This window comes from Argopecten irradians, chromosome 14 (genome assembly GCF_041381155.1).
Source record: "Argopecten irradians isolate NY chromosome 14, Ai_NY, whole genome shotgun sequence".
NCBI classification, from domain to species: Eukaryota; Metazoa; Mollusca; class Bivalvia; order Pectinida; family Pectinidae; genus Argopecten; species Argopecten irradians.
Genome location: NC_091147.1, coordinates 8,280,064 through 8,300,938, shown reverse-complemented (window position 1 = coordinate 8,300,938; position 20,875 = coordinate 8,280,064). Strand labels below are relative to the sequence as shown.

The following is a 20,875-nucleotide window of genomic DNA, read 5'->3' as shown; positions in this document are numbered from 1 at the left end:
AATATAGTTTAGTCGAAGTCAAATGGTTTGGTGAGTGGAATGATAGTATGAAGGTGGGACTGAATAAGTCTGAAGGATGCATTTCTACCCCTATTTATTAGTCGATAACTTGTCACTGAATTATATATGTTTACTCATTTTTCAGTTAAAAATAAATTATAAGATAAGATCATACAGATAAAAGAAACTTTACACAATGAAAGTGATTTCATTCAGCTTTAACGTTTTGTATGGATTCCTGTGTTATCTTCCGGACAGCGTTTGTTTGGGGCGACAAAACCCAGCTATCGGATATATCATTCATCCAGGTGTATAACATCACCAACAAGTAATCGTTAATTTTCCAGGCCATGTTTTACATCTAAGTCTTCTGTACTGAATGAATTTTGATAATTTTACGCAAACTGGTAGCGCTTACGCGGACCCACGTGTAGGTACGGGCAATTCTAAGTGGTTGTATCATTGGAAATGGTTAATGCTACTAACACCTTAAAACAAACAATGTAGTAATGTGATCTTCAATAAGTCATGTTTTTCAAGATACCATAAGATATTTAAGAGCAATAAAAAATACCCCCAAAAAAAAAAAAAACAACCAGAAGGTCCATAAAGCAAAATACGCACACCTCACAACTATGATTTTACTAAGATATACTTTATTGTTACAGTATAATATATTAGCACTCGGGCATTGGGGAGACATTGGAAATCCTATGATACACGTGTAGCTCTATGTAGACCAGTTTTAATGAAAGCCAAAGTGATTGTGACATAAAAATGAATATAAACAATCAACATGTATAAAAGATATATCAGAAAATAAATGTACGTACAATGAAAATCGATTTCCTTATACAAATACAATTTATATATGAAAAGCTAAGCCTGATCGTTACAAATATATTGGGTGTGTTATCACATATAGGAATACTCGTATATGATATGTATCGCACTTGCTTTTAGTTTACACATAAAACGACTGGTGAAGTAAGTAAATGTATATCAAACAGGACGGATTCACATATGAATATGGCAGAAAAATAACTGCAACTGTTAAGTATTCACGTAAGACTTTGAGGTAGATCTCACATAAATGTATAAACGAATATACACATCAATGAATGTGTAACAAACTTCGCTAAAATATTGTCTCCAAAAATGCATTAAATAATAATAAATCACATTGATTCAATCTTATCGCTAGGCAATACTGTAAATTTCTTCATTTTCGCGGGATACAAATTCTCGTGTTATCTCACGATAATTAAAATGTAATATAAAAAACGATATATGAATGCTCGTCGATTGTCAGTAAATCGCAAATTTATTTATTTAATTTTGTGTGTGAATATATTGATAAAACAAAGACGCGAAATATTGTACATACACGAAAATTAGGTGATTTGCAGTGTATGGAAACGAATGAGCTACCGTGTATTTCTAGCTCACGAATAAAGGACACAAAATGGTTTAAAGCTCCTGGAAAAATACAATGATCAAGCAATGTCGGATGGCAAAACTATACAGTTAAACAATAAATATAATAAATACACTTTGTCAACTCTTTTATCAAATCTAGCGACAATCTTTATGTTTCACACTTAATTATGAATGATACAGAGTAGCTCAAAGAAAGATAAATAACCGGTCTATACTGTGTTCTATAATGGTTATGTATTCTCAAGATCATTGTACCAGATGCCTAATCTAGCTATCATGAAAAAAAATATTTCAGATATCTACTTCATAGACTAGACTATCTAAATACTTTATCACAGACTCCGCAAGTTCAAACATTAATAAACATGTTCCTCCGGGCTTCCATACCCGACACTGGAAGTATACAGTTTCATGTTTAAAGTGTTTTACACGTATGACAGTTCTCTCTCTATAAATGTCTTTACATGTGTATCATAAGACTATCAATTTTATAAATGCTATGCCATATATATTATATATCGCACCAGGTTACGATACGTGTTGTCGAAGTTTATCAAAACCCTTTCAAAAACGCCGGAAATGACGTGATTTCTGACCCCGTTTTGATATTCATCTCGACACTGACAAGGTCAGGATTGTACGTGCCGAACACAGGGATGAGAGGTTCCGAGAAATCGATTCCGGTAAAGGTATGAAGTTTCTTCTCACGCTTGATATCCGACACGGTCCACTTCCTCCTCTTGGTGTCCACAACTAGACCATACGTGACGTCCACTGTCAGCCCAGCCGTGTTCTCTGACAAGGGCACATAGGTCAAGAGGTCACGGTTATGCCAAAATTCCTGTGCCAGTTTGCCATCTTCCGGGTATCGAGCGACATAACAGGACCTCGAATGCTCGTGCCTTTCCACTGTGTGATGTTTGTCAATGTCGTCTGCTCGACCTATTCCCAACTCGAACACGAGCCAGGTTTCTTCAAGCGGCTGGTGTATAGTAAACGATACCTCAACCTCATAGTAATATTTGCCAGGGTCTTTGAATCCAAAAGTACCCACAATGCCTTTGTACTTCTGAAGCTGCTTACTGCTGTTCGGAATACCTGACGGACTACCCGATTTCCGGTTCCGGAGTTGTTTTCCGTCTATAGATACCTCTCTCTCCATGTGGATTGTTTCCACATCGAAGATGAAGTTGGGACCTTCAACAGAAATCCACGATTTTGATATAACATTTATAATTTTATATACAGACACATGAAATTATAAACAACTGATTGTAAATGAAAGTAAAATATATGATCATTACAATGCAGACAATGTATCCGTCTACATTGTTGTAAATCAGTCCATTAGTTATCATGTTCAATTGTGTGATCATCATTATCTAACGTCTTTTGGGGACAGCTAATGACTGCAGGTAACGTCATTTCTTTGCGGATGAATGTTTCGTCGTTACTCAACACAAATTGACGTTTCATACGAATGACGTAAAGATAAATATATATATCCACAAGAGTAGGTTGCCAAAGAGAGGGAGTGTTTTTGTTATTTTTATAAACTTACAAATGACGTCACCAAATGCTACGGCCGATGATGGAGACGTTTGAATTGACTTTAACAGTTCTTTCCCTTCGACATCTGAAAAAATAGCAATACAAAAAATTATACTTGCTGGCCAACACGACATATATTACGTAAGATAAAATAGCCGTACTGATAATTCACGGAATTTGCTTAACAATATAAAAATTGAAACAATATTTCATCCGCATAGTGCAAAGAGGAAATATCTTTTGACTGTTATCAAATACTGATATCTTCAGATGACTAAAAGTTGTTTTACGTGTGTGTATGATTACTCTATGCGTATGGTTCTGGTTTAGACTATTATGGACATAGTAAACAACATAAACGGATCACCATGTTTTTTTAAATCTTGTAAAAACGACATATTGTACAAACTACAACTCCTTACGGCGAAACAACTCACAAGAAAAGGTACAATCATTTCATTTCGCAATTTCCATATGTTAACATTTCACTATCGTTTTAATGTCTTTTTAATGTTTTCCCAACATGCTATAGTCTCACGTATACAGCAAAAGGTTTGGGAAAACATCACTCTGATTAAAATACAGATCCTTAATATCTCTCCGTTACATAGAGGATCTGACAACATTCCTTTAGGGGTCACTTTTTGGTGACCTTTAAACCCCCTGTACATCAGATCAAATACTTTTTCTCCAGCTGGCAACATTAACTAAAAACTACATTTCGTCCCAGCTCACAGATACATTACGTTATGTTGTGATCTTTGGTCGAGATGACTACGGACACCAACATTATTCTGACAGCTCTTGCAAACTATATCGTCCCTTTAAATACATCTCAAAGATTCTGGAAGTAACGTTTTGATTGGCCAATTCGATTACCAGATCCTTAAAATCGGAGTGAAAGTAAGGATCTCTATTTTAATCAGTTTGCTGAAGTATGGAAGTAATTTTTCATGTTAACACCATAACTAATTGATCTACATTATATATACACACATATAGTTATACAATACATTGTTAGTTTTAAATGTTATTACACTTCACTGTTGTGTTGAAAGCAAAGAAAAGTAAACATAAAAATAATGAAGAAAGAAGACAACGGTACTATAACAACTACTATAACATTCTCGTTATTAATTAAATACGTTTTTTTCAAATATGAAAGTCTTAGTTCTGTACAAAAAACTCAATTAGGCTGCTTATTCAATCACATTGAATGACAACAAGACTACAATATAAATTCGATAAGCTGAATCAAACGGTTGTTTTAATGGAAATGCAAGAAGTAAGACCAAATTAGGTATATAAATACTGATTAATTAGTAAAAACACAGATAGAGGGGTTGTTAGTCGCTGAAATGGTACGGCTTTGCTACTGAATATTTTGATAATGTTGGTTTTAGTTTCTGTCGGTAATACAGAAGTATGAATATTGTATAAAGCACTAAACTCACGTGTTTAATTTGTAACCAACAAAAATCGAATTAAAAATCCACTTGAAATGAAATATTCTGTTTTTGCTAATCACAAACTTATCTGCCCATGCAGGTAGGAGTCTATTATGACGTAATATTTTTGTGTGTAACGCTATTACTTTCAGAGTTCACTCAAAAATGATGACGTCATATATTTGATACCTAACTGCAAGGGAGGTAACTTTGTTATTTGCAAAGACGGAATAATACAAGAAAAGAAACACGTGTCTAATAAAATAGTATATATAAAGCAGATTTTGTTAAATGCAGAAGACATAGTGCTAAGAGCCTACTTCTCCCGTTTCCATGGTGATGGAATCCTAATAATGCTCCCCTGTCTCCGTATGGATAAGCACCTGGGTGGGTACAATGGCGCATCATCAACAATAACGACAACACATACGCAGAAAAGATTTGGATAAAGAAGGATTCTTATATATTCATACAATACTTGTACGACAGAACTGTTGTGCAAGTAAGGTGCTGAAATTATCCCGTGTCTTACCATTGCCTCATCTCAAAAAATGATGATTATGTTTTTTGAAGATAAAAACTGTTCTTTAATGTAGGTAGTAGTGTTTTAATTCGTGACAAAGCAACTAAACGATTATATAATTCATGCATAATTAATAATAGAAGAGCAGAGCAGAAACAAGTCTTTCGAAGCTTGATTTCAAAAACATCTATCACTTTTTTCAATGAATGTTTACTTCATATCAGCAAGGAGGTATCAGGTTATCAGATGACGACTCAAACAAAAAAAAAAAAAACAAATCAAGCTTGAAGCGACTTCGATGCATTTGCCGTTTGTCATGTGATCGCTTATCGTATTATGGTTGTAGTAGGAAACAGAGATGTCATGCATTCTACGTCATAGGTAACTTACACGAGTTACTCCACATGGCATACCGAGCTACAATGTTAACATAATCAATACAAACCTGATACACCAAGCGTGTTAAAAGTTTGTGAGGGGAGGGACAGGGGACTTCAGGATCTCACGTGCAGCATAGTATTAACGTTTGTTAGGACAAATAAACAGATGGTCATTTATGAATGTTATACATTCACCTTCTTTATGTGTTTTATCGGATTAACTGGCAATCAACTAAAAACTTCCATTTTAGTATATTTTAGTTTAGTAGCTTAAACTATTAATTCTAAATTTGTTTGTCTTGTTCTAGATACTTCTTCAGCATTGTAGGATAGAACTGCTGCGAACATCAACTACTTTTTTTAATATTGACCTTTTATTGGGGTCAGACTGTCCTGACGCCAAAACAACATAAATAAATATCACTAAAATGAACAGAGTGTATATTCATATCACTCTATCTTGTAAATCAAAACAGTAGAAATAAAGCCGAGATACCTCCGAAACCGACACAATTTAATAATGTATGCAAGAAATTAGCTTCCGACAATTATATTTTTGTTGAGGCAACCTAACGTTATAACATGATATAATAATTATTATTATTCTCACTCAATATTGTTCTTCGCGGCCGGAATCAGACACCCACAGATGATCGCGAGTATTACGATGTGCAATCATCTGTGGGACTCGGTCAATGGCGCGAATTAAAAAAAAAAGTTGTGACGTCATGACGTCATGTTATGACCACGTGACTATATACCTGGAGGGTGGGAGGTCCTAGGAGACCTCGGAGAGGACAGTGAACCCTTTGATGTGTTGTTGAACTTTGTCACTGGTGACGTCGGATTGTTTGGGGTAATTGGCTTGAATGACCTTTCAGGTGTCGCTGGATCAGGCAGTTGGGGTCTGGTGGTCTTTTCTATCAAGAAAAAACATACAAGTCAATAAAATTGGACTAATTTCTAAATAAACCTTATATCACATAGATATCTAGACGCCTAATTATTTGAGCTACGTTCTGTGTGCTTGAATAAGAATTTTTAATCAAAAGAAAAAAACCCTCATAAGACCGTATATTTTATTTAGAAAGGAGAATTTAAATGAAATCAAAAGAGTAAAATAGAGGTGTAAAATTCGTGATCAGTATGCTAAGATATTGAACAGTATAAGACATTTGTAAAATTAGAAATATTAGGCGGAAATACGTGTTTTGTAGGATATGAGTGCATCTTAGCTCTACTTCGATCATCCTCGATATTCCAGGGGCTCCGATCACTTACGATCTCGACACCCCTGGAATATCTCATAGTAGAACTGAAGGCAACAGAATAGAACTGTTAATTTAGTCATTTGATGTGCATCAAAAGAGCCGTATAACGGTACACTGTGGTTGACTGTGTGGCGATGATGTTAGGCGTCGCTCTCTCTGTAGTCTTCAAAGGAAATCTTTGCTAGCCTGTGATTGGTCAAATGTTTTCCGCTGAGCTGCCTTCAATTTCACTATGAGATAGTCCAGGGGTTAGAGATCGTAAGTGATCGGAACCCCTGGAGAATCAAGGATGTACTTCGATATACAATCTATATTGATACATTACCAAAGTCTCGATACCTATACTCTTAGTCGGTAAGTCACTCATCAAATCATTTTCCAATAATCAATACAATCATAAGAGTTAGCATCTCTATCATTAAAACTAATTAGCAAATAGAAAAAAAGAAAAGAAAAAAAAGATTTTTTTTGATGTTATTGTTCTTTTAACAGTGAGAGACATTTAAGGAAGTGTCAGGTTAATTAGGAGCAGAGAAGGCAGAGTACAAGGCGAAACCAATGACCAGTGGCAACTGCCTCTCATGGGATTTGAACTCATAACCCAAAGGTGGTGGCTAGTGGTGATATGTCGGGACCCCGAGGGTCATTACGTTTCATGAGTTAAATATATTGATAACCGTTGAGGTATCTTGACATGGTCATAAATGTTTCCTTCTGTATTCAATGTCTTTCTTAAGTGAATATAATCAATAATCATAAACATGAATACAATACGCTATGGCGCAATCTAAACAACCAAAGGGTAACAGATGAATGGGACACTGTGGTAGGCTTTGGGCTCTATAGATTAAGTAAGAATGTTAAAATATCCCCTTCAACACATCCTGCTTTAGTTTGATGGTTGGGGTCGACACCATTAATAAAGAGCGTGAATGTAAAACACAGGATTATGTTTTTAATCGGACAGAAAGTATTTTGGCAGTCCAAGACAGAGGATCATCAGAGAATCGGCATTAGGAATCTAACTCAAGTAAATAATAGCGATGTTATTACAGGTGTCAGTAAGGAGTATACATGATTGTTAAGCAATCTTTGGGTAAACGATATAAGTCAAGGTTGTGATGTGTAGAAGTAAAGTCTTTGGTTCTACAGGATCACCCACATTATGTGTTTAATTTCTATCTGATTCAAATACATATACCTATTATCACTGTTTTTGATTCGAGGAACTGACAACATCCCATTATGTGTCACGACCTGGTGGCCTTTGAAAATTGCTCATCAAATTGCTGTCTGCAAAATCTTGACAGTGAAATTCAGGGGACGAAACTGTTTGAAAATGCTGTCAGAGCTATTTTGGTGTACGTAGTCATCTCGCCCAAAGAGCACAACAAAGCTTAATTTTAAATATATGCTGGGACGAAATGGCGATTTCGATTGATGGCCCCTTATGGGATGTTGTTAGATCCTATATTGAACGAAAGGTTATAAGGGTCAAAATTTTAATCAGATCCTATTATGATTACGGGAGAAGCATGATACCTTCAGTTTAGAGCAGTACCATACAAGTCATTTTAAGTTATTGTTATAATATATATATGAACTACGATCTGAATATAGAGGCACACATATAGTGCATGCGTTCAGAATAAACTAAGTAAAACTAAGTATATTTCTACGTATCTTTTTTATTTCAAAACCTTTGGTGTTTTTATTTAAACATGTATATTTGACTCGTTAATAAAATAACTGCATTTTATTCTTGAATTGTGAGTATAGGACAATAGTCTAGACGAAGCACACCATTCTAATCTATTGGCAAACACTCGCACTACACGAAGACATTTAAAAACTTTTGACACTGAAAACAACATTGAAACAAAAGTTCTACTCCACGTATACGGTGTCAAAATACATCACCGAAACAGGGGTCGTTCTACTCAGCCAAAATCATGAAAATGCCGTCACCGTATTATTTCCAATAAAACCCAACCTCTTTTACCATTCAAATTTCACTCAAAATAAACACCCTCTTGTTCAAGCTCAAAGCTACAACTTACCTTCCTCTTCAAAATCTGAATTTTATTCAAGCAAAATTGAAAATTACAATTTATTATATCAAATATTTTCTTTTATTCTGGCACAACTTGTATTCTTCCCTACCAATTAACCCCCATGATGGTTGATTACTATCAGTGTTTTTTATTTAAAATAATACGGTATATTAGTAACTAACATATTAATTGGTTGTTCAAAGAATTCAGAAAATAAGATATCACTGAATATTAACTTTTTTCGCACCGACATGATTTCGCGATTTCATGTCCAACGACATTTTTATAGCGATTTGATTTTGCAATTCACAGGCAAAACATGGTATTGTTATCTTAGTTAATTACTTTTTGTGTATATATTTTCGTAAATTCGTACTATCGGCTGCGATACTCGCGAAAATAAATCACTCGCGACCATAAGTAAGTTTGCAGTACCTACTATAACACTAGGTTAATGTAACTTTTTTGACAGATGCTACATTTTGATTTTTTTAATTCACGTCTTCTAATTCTTTGAGCAGACCAGTATCGTTGTTACCAACCATTGTAAGCGCTATAATAACAGATCTATCTTCTCTCATACATACCAACTCCCATCCGAACGGGAAGTTCGCCCTTGCATTCTAGATCCTCTGTGAAGTGCAATGATATATGACAGACAAGAAGAAAGAAAAATGTTGAAAGAAACAAAAATGAATCTTCAGTCGAGATTATAATGACATGATTATTTGATAGGGTTAAACTAGTGATTGCGATACGTCAGATGAAATAACAGAATATAGGTACTAGCAGTGGAATAAGTTCAAACAATTGATATATTACACAAAACTGTGGACTCACGACCGATAATTTCTTATCGACATCGAGCTAGTAAATAATTCAAAAGTCGTTTGTTATTTGGTGAATGAACATTAAAGTTAAAGATTTCAACTTATTGTTTGAGAATATTTTGATCAATTGATACGTTTTCTATTCCGAACAATACTTATTTTATGTTAGTCTGTTTACATCATTTAAAGATTCGTGTTGAAAATTTACTGTAAACACGATTTCTGTGTGCATACATACAATAGTACGTATGCATCTTTTCGGGACAAAAGGTCGTGCGTCTTATTTGCAAACAAGAATTCGATATTCATAGAACGCTATGCATATGAATCATCTCTCACAATTAGTGAGGAAATAGAAGAGTTGTCTATGCAAAGTTAGAAAAGATAGAATATAATATGTAACAGAGTAAATGTTTTCATATCTTTAAGAAATTATGGAAGGTTACAATGAGTTAAATGCGAAGAATGTCTTTCATGAAAGTACATTAGTAAATGAGCACATTTCTATTTTTTGAAGTCAATCACTTAAGTTAATTGATTGTTCCATAGACTTGCAGACTATACTTTCTCATAATTAGGCATTGCATTTTTCTTCTACGACTCCTTTTGCTCTGATTAAATATTGAAGAAGAAAAAAAGAAATGAAAAATAAAAATCTGTAGAGTTTCGTTACGTACTGAGAAAATCTCCCAGCCCAATGGGTGCTGGTTTGCTGTCGCCACCTTTGAAGAGATTTGCTGGGGCTGGTCTGAGCTTCCTTTGTAGATCGCCATTAGGCTTCGCTGGGCCTAGGTCAAAATAAAAGAAACATTAATTTAATTCAATCACAGTATTCTGAAAAGGAACGTGGATACTCAAACTCTATATATGACGTTTCTCGTCTATGCCTGTCATCATTATAAGTGTTATGAAAATGTCGCTGTGAAACTTAAATCAAGCATTTGTCATTGAGAAAACACTATTATTCCGTGGACGATTTATTTATATATGCCACCTTAAGGTAACAAATCTTTCAATATTGTAATTTTTTTTTGTTGGATTTTTAAATTAATTTGACAATTGCAGTAGCAATGTACATTTCAACGTGATATGAAAGAGAATGTTAAAGTTCATAAATATTGGAAGTTACCTGTCTGCGAGCCAACTCTGCCACTAGGGGATTTGTCTCCCGGGTGACCATCGCCAGAAATTCCATTGACTGTTGGTGGTATCTGCTGTTGTCGTGACTGGCGAGTCGCTATGATGTCATCTCTCACACTCTGTCTGGCATCTTTCAGTCCGTGATCTAACGGAACGCTGCTCTGCCTTTGGAAGACTGGTTTTTCAACTGGACTTGGAACACTTACTTGCTTCTGATACACTGGTTTGTCAACCACAGGGTTTGGTGCACTAATCTGTCTGGGAAATAACGGCTTCTCAGCGGGATTTGACTGACTTATTTGGCGTTGGAATGCTGACCGATCAGAGGGTGCATATTTGTTGAATGATCTTGACAACTTCTCTGGCTCTTCTTGTTTGGTGATGTCCTTTTCCGGGGGACTTGGTGGAGATGTGTTCATCGGCGGCACTTTTTCCCGAGACGTTACAACTCCTATACTTTTTATAAGTTGTACAAATGATTCTTCATTGAGATTCTGGTAGAACCGCAGTGTCACGTCTTCTTTGGTAGGTGCAGTAAAAGATAAATTTTTGAGCTCTAAAAGTCGTTTTAAGATAGTATTTTTCAGATGAAGAAATTCTGTCGCATTAGTGTAGGATATGGCACGAGATACGAACTCGTTGGCAGTTTGAACATTTCCGGCATACGACTTCAAATGTTGTAACTTTTGTTGAAGGTCCTTTTTCTTTGACAAACACTGATTCTCTAGCTCCCTATGGAGTTGGCTTCTCCTATCGTTGACTAATTGGGCAAGATTGTTGAAAGTTGTATCAATTTCTTCATCGATCTCATTTTCCTTTTCTTCGAGGTCATCTAGAAGACGCTGGAGGATGTCGATAGATTCTGTAACGGGGCTTTCCTTAGTGTTTAGTTCACGAACCACACTCTCTACAACAGTTTTACTATCTTCGTACACGTCCGTTAGGTTTCTGATAAGATGGCCGTTCGTCTGGTTATGATCACAAACGGCACACAATGTGCAGACTGGCCTATCACATCCTCTTCGATCACAGTAAAACGTGTAGACCTGATCTTCGTGACCAGGTTTATCACATGTATCACGCCTGTGGAACTCGTCAAGTCCATAATCCTGTAAGTCAGCTACTGCTGTGATAGCGTGCTTTCTCGTTAACTGGGTTCTCTTGTGAGCGTTCGAGCATACACCGCACATAAACACAAAACATTCTTTGCAAAATGTTTCCGCGAGGTCCTCGTCCGGACAATCAGTACACGGAATCTCTGTAGGCTTCCGCTGGACGCGGAGAAAATCGACCAAATTCCTAGAGGCACTATCCACAGGGAAGTCGGTACTTGATTCGTTACTTGACTCGTGTCTTGTCTTACATTTCGGACACTCTATTTCACGTTTTACTGTTAGGTCGTCCAAACACGAAGAGCAACAGGAATGAAGACAGAGGAGAACCCGCGGTACACGTTTATCATTGTCGTACTCCTTGGAGCAGACGGTACACACGACTACCTCATCGCTCACTTCCTCCATTGTTCAGATCGTCAACTGCAAATAAAGAGAAACATTTCGGAGTGATTTAGTGCTTGTGTTTTTCTACAGCAATAATTCATATATCAGCATATTGAACAAAATGTACGAAACGGCAGCACTGAAAACCCGTTTTCCCTTTGTTTAATGTCGTGTTTTGTCCTATCAAAAAATGTTCACTCTAGGTCTGCCTCTTTGGAGTATTGCAGGACAGCAAAGAACCCATACTGACAGCAAAATTGAATTATTAAACCTAATTAATTACATGTTGATACTTGTAAGCAAAACATAATGATGGTTCCTGCGTAGACGTAATTTACATTTAATGAGTTCTAGTCAAGTTATACAGTACGTACTCATCTCTCTACTATGTGTCAGATGGATAAGTAGGTCATTAAAAGCCTGTTTAAATCTTCTATAAGTAAACACCATTTTTAAAATATCTGTTTAATTAAACACTTATGAAAATGGTCAGATAAATTTAAACGTATAACAAATTTACATGAGGAAGTTTTAGATATAAGGAGTGACGTTCAATGGAAGAAGTGCAGTATATTCTGTTGACTATGTATTTAAATGACCTAAAATGGATAGTTCTATTTATCAACTCTTATCATTGAGATCATATTCAACTTCAGTGAATAGTTGTCAGTATAGATGTTTTTGATTGATCATGTCCCTGAGACACGAGAGTGACGGCAAAAGAAAGTAAAAATAATTTAACATGTGTGATTACGTTTTTGATGAATTTTAATGCGACCATATACAAGCAACACAAAAATCTATTTGAAATAGAAAATGCGCGTGTCCTTCGGATTAAATAGTTTTCACTGGTATATACAGGTGACAAGGCTTCCAATGAATTGGATAGTTGGCGTTCACAGTTAAGGACTGTGGTGTATGGTGTATGACCTGGAAAAACACACTCGGAATGTCGAGATGACTTGAAGGAATGTCGAGATGACTTGAGGGAATGTCGAGATGACTTGAGGGAATGTCGAGATGACTTGAGGGAATGTCGAGATGACTTGAGGGAATGTGAGATGACTGACTAGATGACTTGAGGGAGCGAATATGTCGAGACTTGAGGATGTCGAGATTGAGGGAATGTCGAGTTGAGATGACTTGAGGGAATGTCGAGATGACTGACTTGAGGGAATGTCGAGTTGACTTGAGGAATGTCGAGATGACTGAGGAATGTCGAGGACTTGAGGGAATGTCGAGATGACTTGAGGGAATGTCGAGATGACTTGAGATGATCCTGATTGGTAAACATTTGCTGCTAGTATGAACTTTTTAGAACACTTGTGGCATCATCTTTCTTTAAAGATTCTCCACCGCTGACAAATGGTATATGTTCACTATCAAAAACAGGAGCAGAAGATTTAGTATTTTTCTTCACTTACAAAAGTTACTCACTTTACACCATTACCACCATTGAAAAGTTTGAGCTTCGGTTTTTATTTTTAAGTTAAAAATATAAAAAAATAATTAATTGCATCTCGAAAAAATTCCGTGGTACTATATCTTATATGGAATGAAGTACTGAATGCCCATGCACTAAAGGCAAAAAATTTTTTTTTTCATTATTTTTAGTGTTAATTAGACATATATATATACATGATTAAACACCAGTTATTGTTCAAATGATGAACACAATTTATGCCCTGTCGGCGGTGGAGCATCTTTATTGATTTAAGTTAATTTAAAAAAAATTGTTTGCGATTGCTTTGTAATTATGACCGGATTGTAAGAAAATGTAACAATTAATACGCAATTACTTTGTCATATCAGGACTTAACGGGGATTCCTCTTCCGAAATGCTTGGTTTAAGGAGAGTAACATTATATTAATGTATCTAAATGTTTATGGTTCTTGTTACTGAAACTAGAGTAGTTGATTTGTTTCAATAGTACATTGGTGAATGATTTATCAAAGATTAACTGAATATCAAACCTATTTCATAATAAATGATATTTTTATCGATTGGGTTTATAAAGCGATCCCTATGGAGAACTTTCAACAAAGGGGAGATGATTTATACTTGTTTCAGTCAAAATGTAACAAATGGGTCAAATTCACTGAAAATACGTTTTAAAGATTCATCAAACGTTAGTTCGAAATAGTCGGGAGATTTTATACTTCAAAATTTGCTTTCGGTAACGAGAAAACGAAATAAAACTATGAAATGAAATAACATTTGTGAAGTTTATCCTTTTGTAGTAGACGTACCAATAGCCTTGTTAATGTATTTGTCTACATATCCCAATGACGATGATAAGAAAGTTGTGTTACACATACATAATTATACATATTGATAGTTGTTTATATAAGATTTAAAATACAGTGCTTTAGAGTTGGAACTATTTGAAATACATTGTTACGCCAGTCTTCATAATGAAGTTAAATTACTTTAAGTAAATAAACGAAGAGCCATATATACGGCTACGAAAGTTTGTGTTTCTGGTTCGGTCTTGTGTATTGAACCAATTGACAAACACCCCTTAATCTACGCGATATGTAATCTTATACACACACCTGCATAAATACGAACAATGGAATTCCTTGATTGCCTAACATTCTTTATCAGCGTTGTACAAACGATGCCTTATAGTTCCTCCAGGTAGGTAAAATGGTAGGTCAATACAGATGAATTCAAATTGTACATACCTTTGACGGAGGCCAGAGTGTCTCCTGGATACCCAGCACGACGGAAGTCAAACCTCTGATAGCCTGTATTCATCGGCGACTTGGTTAGACCCTACAACAATTTATTAAGTGTATTTAGTATACTTCGGCCATTTCATTACGTCAAAATGGAAATAAAGAGCTTTACAATGTGGGGGTTTGTTGAGATTTCCATTATAGAAACTTTTTGTGTTCAATCAAGCCCGCGTTCACTGTATTACATAATAATTAGGTGTATGTAGACATGTTTTATATAAATGATGTGAATAAAAAACGAGAGAAAATCTGTTTCAATAATAAGGGGATCATGTAAGGTAACAATAGACAAGACATAATGTTTATACACGACTCATTGTAACATTTTTTCATACGAAATATAACTTTCTGATTGGCAGTTTTCTTTTTCTTCCATGAAAATCGACATTATTGTAATGTTATTTTTTTTTTTAAATTTCATCATGTTAAAATTTGTTTTTGCAAACTTGCAAACATGTTTTTCATAACACAATGAAAATAAAAACCAGATTTTTTAAATGTGAATTTGACTATCGTCCTAATAACGACAATGGTCATTTGATAATCAGATGAGAAGGGCTAGCGGTAGAATGACCACAAGATTTTAGGTTTCATTGTCGGTCAATTTAGGTAGACCTGTGACAGATTGATTGATGTCACAAAATGGTACAATACGTCTTGTACTAGGTCAGATAGCACCTTGTGGTTATTAGTGTGAATTCAAAATTTAAGTACCATTTCACACTTTTAATACCGAACAGTTCGCGTATGAATTAAGCTATCATATCATCGTTGCAGGAGAAAGAAGGAGAAAGAAGGAGAAAGGGTCTTTCCTGCAATTATGCAAGCTCTTTTTTCGAATATTTGTTTTTACAATCTGCAGGCTCTTTTTCGTTCGCCAATATATTATTACTTTAAAAATATTATTTTAATTATTTCATTTAAACAAATTTTATTGGCAAGATTTTATTAAGTCAAAAGTAATTGAATATCACACAAAGCCTTTATAAGTTATCACGGAGTTGATAAATCTATTTGTAAGTTATTGGACTAGTAGCTGTTATGTTAGACACGGAAATAGATCTATACCAGGTGGCCGAGTGGTTAAGATGTACCGACATATGCCTACCACTGTGCCGAGTGCCCTCACATGCCCTCCACCTCTGGGTCCCGAGTGGTTAAGATGTACCGACATATTACCACAGCCCTCCACCTCTGCCCACTTGGTAGGGCCGAGTATACCGCATACTGCCCCTTGGTCTGGCGAGTCGATGTACCGAATATACCACAGCCCTCCACCTCTGGGTCGCGAGTACGAATCCCATGTGGGGCAGTTGCCAGGTACTGACCGCTGATCGGTGGTTTTTCTCCGGGTACGCCGGCTTTCCTCCACCAACAAACCTGGCACGTCCTTAAATGACCCTGGCTGTTAATAGGACGTTAAGCTAATCAAACCAAATCTATACCAGGTCTTTATAGCCCCAGTCACAACACTGTTAAACCCTTCTCCTTAAAGGTGTCTGTGACACTTACACCTGACCTATTTTACGGCTTTGTTTTCTTTCCAGTTTATATCTTGTCTATACTCCAGTACAGATCTTTACTTTAGTATTAACAATACACGGATACGTCAATATTAAGATAGAGGTGTCGCCGAAGAATGAGGTGTGTACGTTATCAAACATACAAAGACAGATTGCCCGATATAGGTACCTTCTCTATCATTAGATTTTTAGTATTGGAATACTTTTATTCACATAATCACAGCTTCAATAGCAATTTTGACAGGTTGATTATAAATCCTTACAGAGACCGATGTAAATATCATTAAACATCAATGGACAAATACGGTACTTTATTTTTAAGGCATTTTATCGAAGTGCAGTGTTCCGTACTGAGAAGAATGTTGTGTATACAACATAACAGTAATTAAGGTTTGTATTTACAGTCCCTTTATTTATATAATGCCATATAGACAGGGTTTGTCGTATCATCTTTCGATACGTATCAACAGAGGCACGAGGCATGTACAGCATACCTCACACACGACTTATTGATTATAAACTTTGATCGAACTTTAATTTAAAGACTTGTTAGCTTAACCATTAATTATCTCTTTATCAAATATATTTACTAGACTATTTAATTAAAGTAAGTAAGAACTTTTTCTCATCTTCACATATTTTTCACTTTCATCTTCGCAAAGGTAATCTGGTGATTCTAACAAAGCTTTAAATCAATTATAATATTTTTTCGCGACGATTTAGGAAGCTGACATAACTTTTGCTATTGTTTGTTGATAAAATTTAATTTGAAAATTCATCAACCATCAGTTTCCCCCAAGCTTTATGAAGGAACCCGGAAGATCTCAATAATCCTTCCTATTAAAAATCTTAATGCCTAAGATCTCATTTTAGTATGTATGATATTGATGAATTGTTGTACATACCAAATCTGTGTATACGCTATGTAGATCAAATTACATGCTTTTGTACTGTTAAATAGTATCGACTACAAATCAGCTAAAACTTTGCGTCAGCTCAATTCATCGTATTTTTATTATTTATATATTTAATTTAAGTTCCACTGAAATAGCCTTATTTAATGTTGTAGCTACTCATGTGTGCTCTATCCTCTTATGCCGCGTGTATTTGTGAAATCCTTTTAAACATTTATTAGAATAAATAGTATAAGCTGAAGAGTATTTAATTCTTTGACCGTGAGCTATAGCTTTGGTTAGCTAATGTACAACTGTAGTAAGCCACTTCACGTGAATTCTCTTTGTTCTTTCCATACCAGTTGTATGATGTATTGGTGAAGCCATTCACGACTCGGGATAATCTTCTAACATTTTATTTATTCAAATGTTAATGAAAAATAATACCAAACAAAAGAAATTCCAAACAGATTTGTTAAAATACTTTAAACATTGAAACTAACAAATCTTACTGGTGTTTATGCAGAACTTGGAATCCATTGTGTTCTGTGTTTCGAAAATTAATTTAATGATAGACATATGGATGCGGCTAGTACATGTAGTAAGTGGAACGAAAGACCAGGATGTAGACTGACGATAAGTGTGAGATTCAACAAAGCACTGGGAATTATATAAAAAAAATACAAATGTATAATTCACATCTTTCTGTAATTTCTAGCATTTACAATGAATCCAATGTCCTTAGGTATATTGCAAGATGAAGCTGATGTATGGGAACGAGATCGGGTAAAAGACACTGATGCATAACGTCTTTCAACTGCGGAGTACAAACACCATGGTGCTATCAAATAGGTCGTCCCACTCAAGGCACTCCAACAAGAAAATACATGAAAAAATGATATTGTTAGCCTGGCTTGGCAATGTTAATTAGTTTACATGTATCTCTATTATATATGAGTTTTTATCCTTAATCATAGAAGATGTTCAGGTATTTATAAATAAGAAAAAACATGACTGTATTTAAAAGCGTCTATTTTTGTTTTCTTGTAAGTGCATTATTCAACATATAACCGATTTCATGTATCTATTAGTTTTCATAGTTGAAATAATGAACCAATAATTGTTCTTTGATGACTCCACGTGAAGCCTTCATCATAGTATCACTAACTGTCCGTGTAATTGGTTTGTAACGCAGAAAACTGTGTTTATTGATAGTTGCCTCCTAAATAATTAATATTTGCACTTAAACGCATAGATATATCATTGAACAAGGTAAATATTTGGAGAAAAATCGAAAATTGGTAAAAGGTTTACTTACCTTTCATCACTGGTCCTGGCGGAGTAAGATTGGACAGGTAAGGTGTGTGTAACGTAGTGAATGTACAGAAGTTGGTGCCATGCCAAGTAGTGTAACTTAGGAGGTCGTGTGTTAAAATCCCGCCGTGACTGGTGCAGGCGTTTTACTACACTGCCGGGCGGAATGGCAGCCGAGTTTGGACACGCAGTACCAGGGGTGTATGCTCCAGTTATGTACAGCTAATAAGATATATTAGGGTGTATATACACAGTTCTTTTGTGGGTGTTCAAGTAGACATAGATATATCGTTTGCTTAAATAAACCGACAATCGACGAAAGGTGTATCTATCATTTACGTTGGGAATTTAAAAACGCCACAGTACCGAAAATATCAATCCTTTACACTGATAGCTTTAATGTTCAATAGAAATATCGGCCAGGAATATTTTAACTTTTTATTTCTTGGTGATGAAACTATAAGTCTTCGTGATCAATTGCGAAGATCGGAGTGAATGGCCCGAATACCGGCTCAAACTTAAGTCGCCTCTCTGTTGAAACATGCGTGCGTACGCACCAATATCGGCGGGTGAACACCCGCAATATGCTTCTCTCAGTTACTGCTAACTAACGCAAGGTTAAGTAGCTTACTACTATCTCCGACTACTGTCTATTTGCTTTAAAGTAAAAAGTGTAATCTCACCCGCTACAAGTACGAAATTGTTATATAACCTCAATCAGGTGGTTACAATTTGTGATGCCTGTATTATGGAATGGATCTATGAATGAAAATCCAAAATGTATACTTGTATGCCCAAATGAAAAAAAAACCAACAAAAAAAAAACCCAGCGTAAACGACTTCACTTATCAGTAATAATCAAAATACGCCTAATAGTATCATAGTCATTCATAATTTCATCAACCAGCAATTTTTTAATTTGGCACCTTAACTTTATGAAGTTTTTTTATATATAGTCATGTAAATATACCAGTACACGTAAATCTTGTAACGTATTAAAAGCCCTTTTCGCGTTTGAAAAGTGGAGTACCTGTTCTAGCACTTAAGTATTGTTAAGTCGTTGGTAAATATCAACTCAAAATATTGCAAAAATAGACTTGACATGCCTATATATACACTTTAGAAACCATAAATCCATGCCCGATAACTCGACATATAGAATGTTTACATACGCAAGTGTCTGTCGTTCGTTTAAACATGGGTAAATTCAGCTGACATTTTTTCACACGTACTTCTAAATGATCAATGTATAAGGGGCACGTAAGGAATGCTCAGAAAGTTTCGCACGGGTCGACTTTAGTGTGTATTGTTATGAATAACCTATAAACAATAGGAATACATCAGCTGTATTAGATATACCCAATGACCTAGAAATAATGTCTGAATTATGATCAGTTATCGCGCACGACAATAGAAGGTGTCACTAGGATTAGATACTCTACTGATTGGTGCATTGTTAAAATACATATCAGATCATCGCCGTAGTATAAGGTGGTGTGGGTTTGGAGTAATGTATATCGGGACATCACAGTGTATCGATACATCACCAAAAAAAATAGGATAGTGTATATCGGGACATTACAGTGTATCGATATATCATCAGCAAATTTAGGGTAGTGTATATCGGGACATCACAGTGTATCGATACATCACCAGCAAATTTAGGGTAGTGTATATCGGGACATCACAGTGTATCGATACATCACCAGCAAATTTAGGGTAGTGTATATCGGGACATCACAGTGTATCGATACATCACCAGCAAATTTAGGATAGTGTATATCGGGACATCACAGTGTATCGATACATCACCAGCAAATTTAGGATAGTGTATATCGGGACATCACAGTGTATCGATACATCACCAGCAAATTTAGGGTAGTGTATATCGGAACATCACAGTGTATCGATACATCACCAGCAAATTTAGGGTAGTGTATATCGGGACATCACAGTGTATCGATACATCACCAGCAGTTTAGGGTAGTGCATATCGGGACATCACAGTGTATCGATACATCACCAGCAAATTTAGGGTAGTGTATATCGGCACATCACAGTGTATCGATACATCACCAACAAATTTAGGGTAGTGCATATCGGGACATCACAGTGTATCGATACATCACCAGCAAAAATAGGATAGTGTATATCGGGACATCACAGTGTATCGATACATCACCAGCAAATTTAGGGTAGTGTATATCGGGACATCACAGTGTATCGATACATCACCAACAAATATAGAGTGACGTGACTTTGTGGCC

General features: G+C 35.6%; 1 protein-coding gene across 5 annotated transcripts; it reads right to left on the bottom strand.

The window, feature by feature from the left end:
• Positions 1-634: 634 nt before the first annotated feature.
• Positions 635-18,806, bottom strand: LOC138306831 (transcription intermediary factor 1-alpha-like). Of its 5 annotated transcripts, XM_069247317.1 has the most exons (10): positions 18,613-18,806; positions 14,825-14,915; positions 10,627-12,172; positions 10,175-10,285; positions 9,255-9,299; positions 6,104-6,262; positions 5,353-5,379; positions 4,760-4,822; positions 3,002-3,076; positions 635-2,637 (listed from the first exon to the last, which is right to left on the bottom strand). In XM_069247317.1, exons 3-10 carry the CDS (start codon positions 12,155-12,157, stop codon positions 1,994-1,996), a joined length of 2,655 nt encoding a protein of 884 aa, XP_069103418.1. In that variant the 5' UTR covers positions 12,158-12,172; positions 14,825-14,915; positions 18,613-18,806; the 3' UTR covers positions 635-1,993. The 5 variants fall into 5 exon arrangements, with proteins under 5 accessions (XP_069103418.1, XP_069103420.1, XP_069103421.1 ...); XM_069247319.1 differs by lacking the exon at positions 9,255-9,299; XM_069247320.1 differs by lacking the exon at positions 4,760-4,822 and having other exon boundaries at positions 18,613-18,805.
• Positions 18,807-20,875: the final 2,069 nt, after the last annotated feature.

Coding starts and splice junctions, on each gene's coding strand:
- LOC138306831 (XM_069247317.1), bottom strand. CDS start 12,157: ATGGAGGAAGTGAGCGATGAGGTAGTCGTGTGTACCGTCTGCTCCAAG. Junction 10,286..10,626: donor CAGAGTTGGCTCGCAGACAG/GTAACTTCCAAT, acceptor ATTTTGACCTAG/GCCCAGCGAAGCCTAATGGC. Junction 2,638..3,001: donor AGCATTTGGTGACGTCATTT/GTAAGTTTATAA, acceptor TTTCTGTTGAAG/GTCCCAACTTCATCTTCGAT.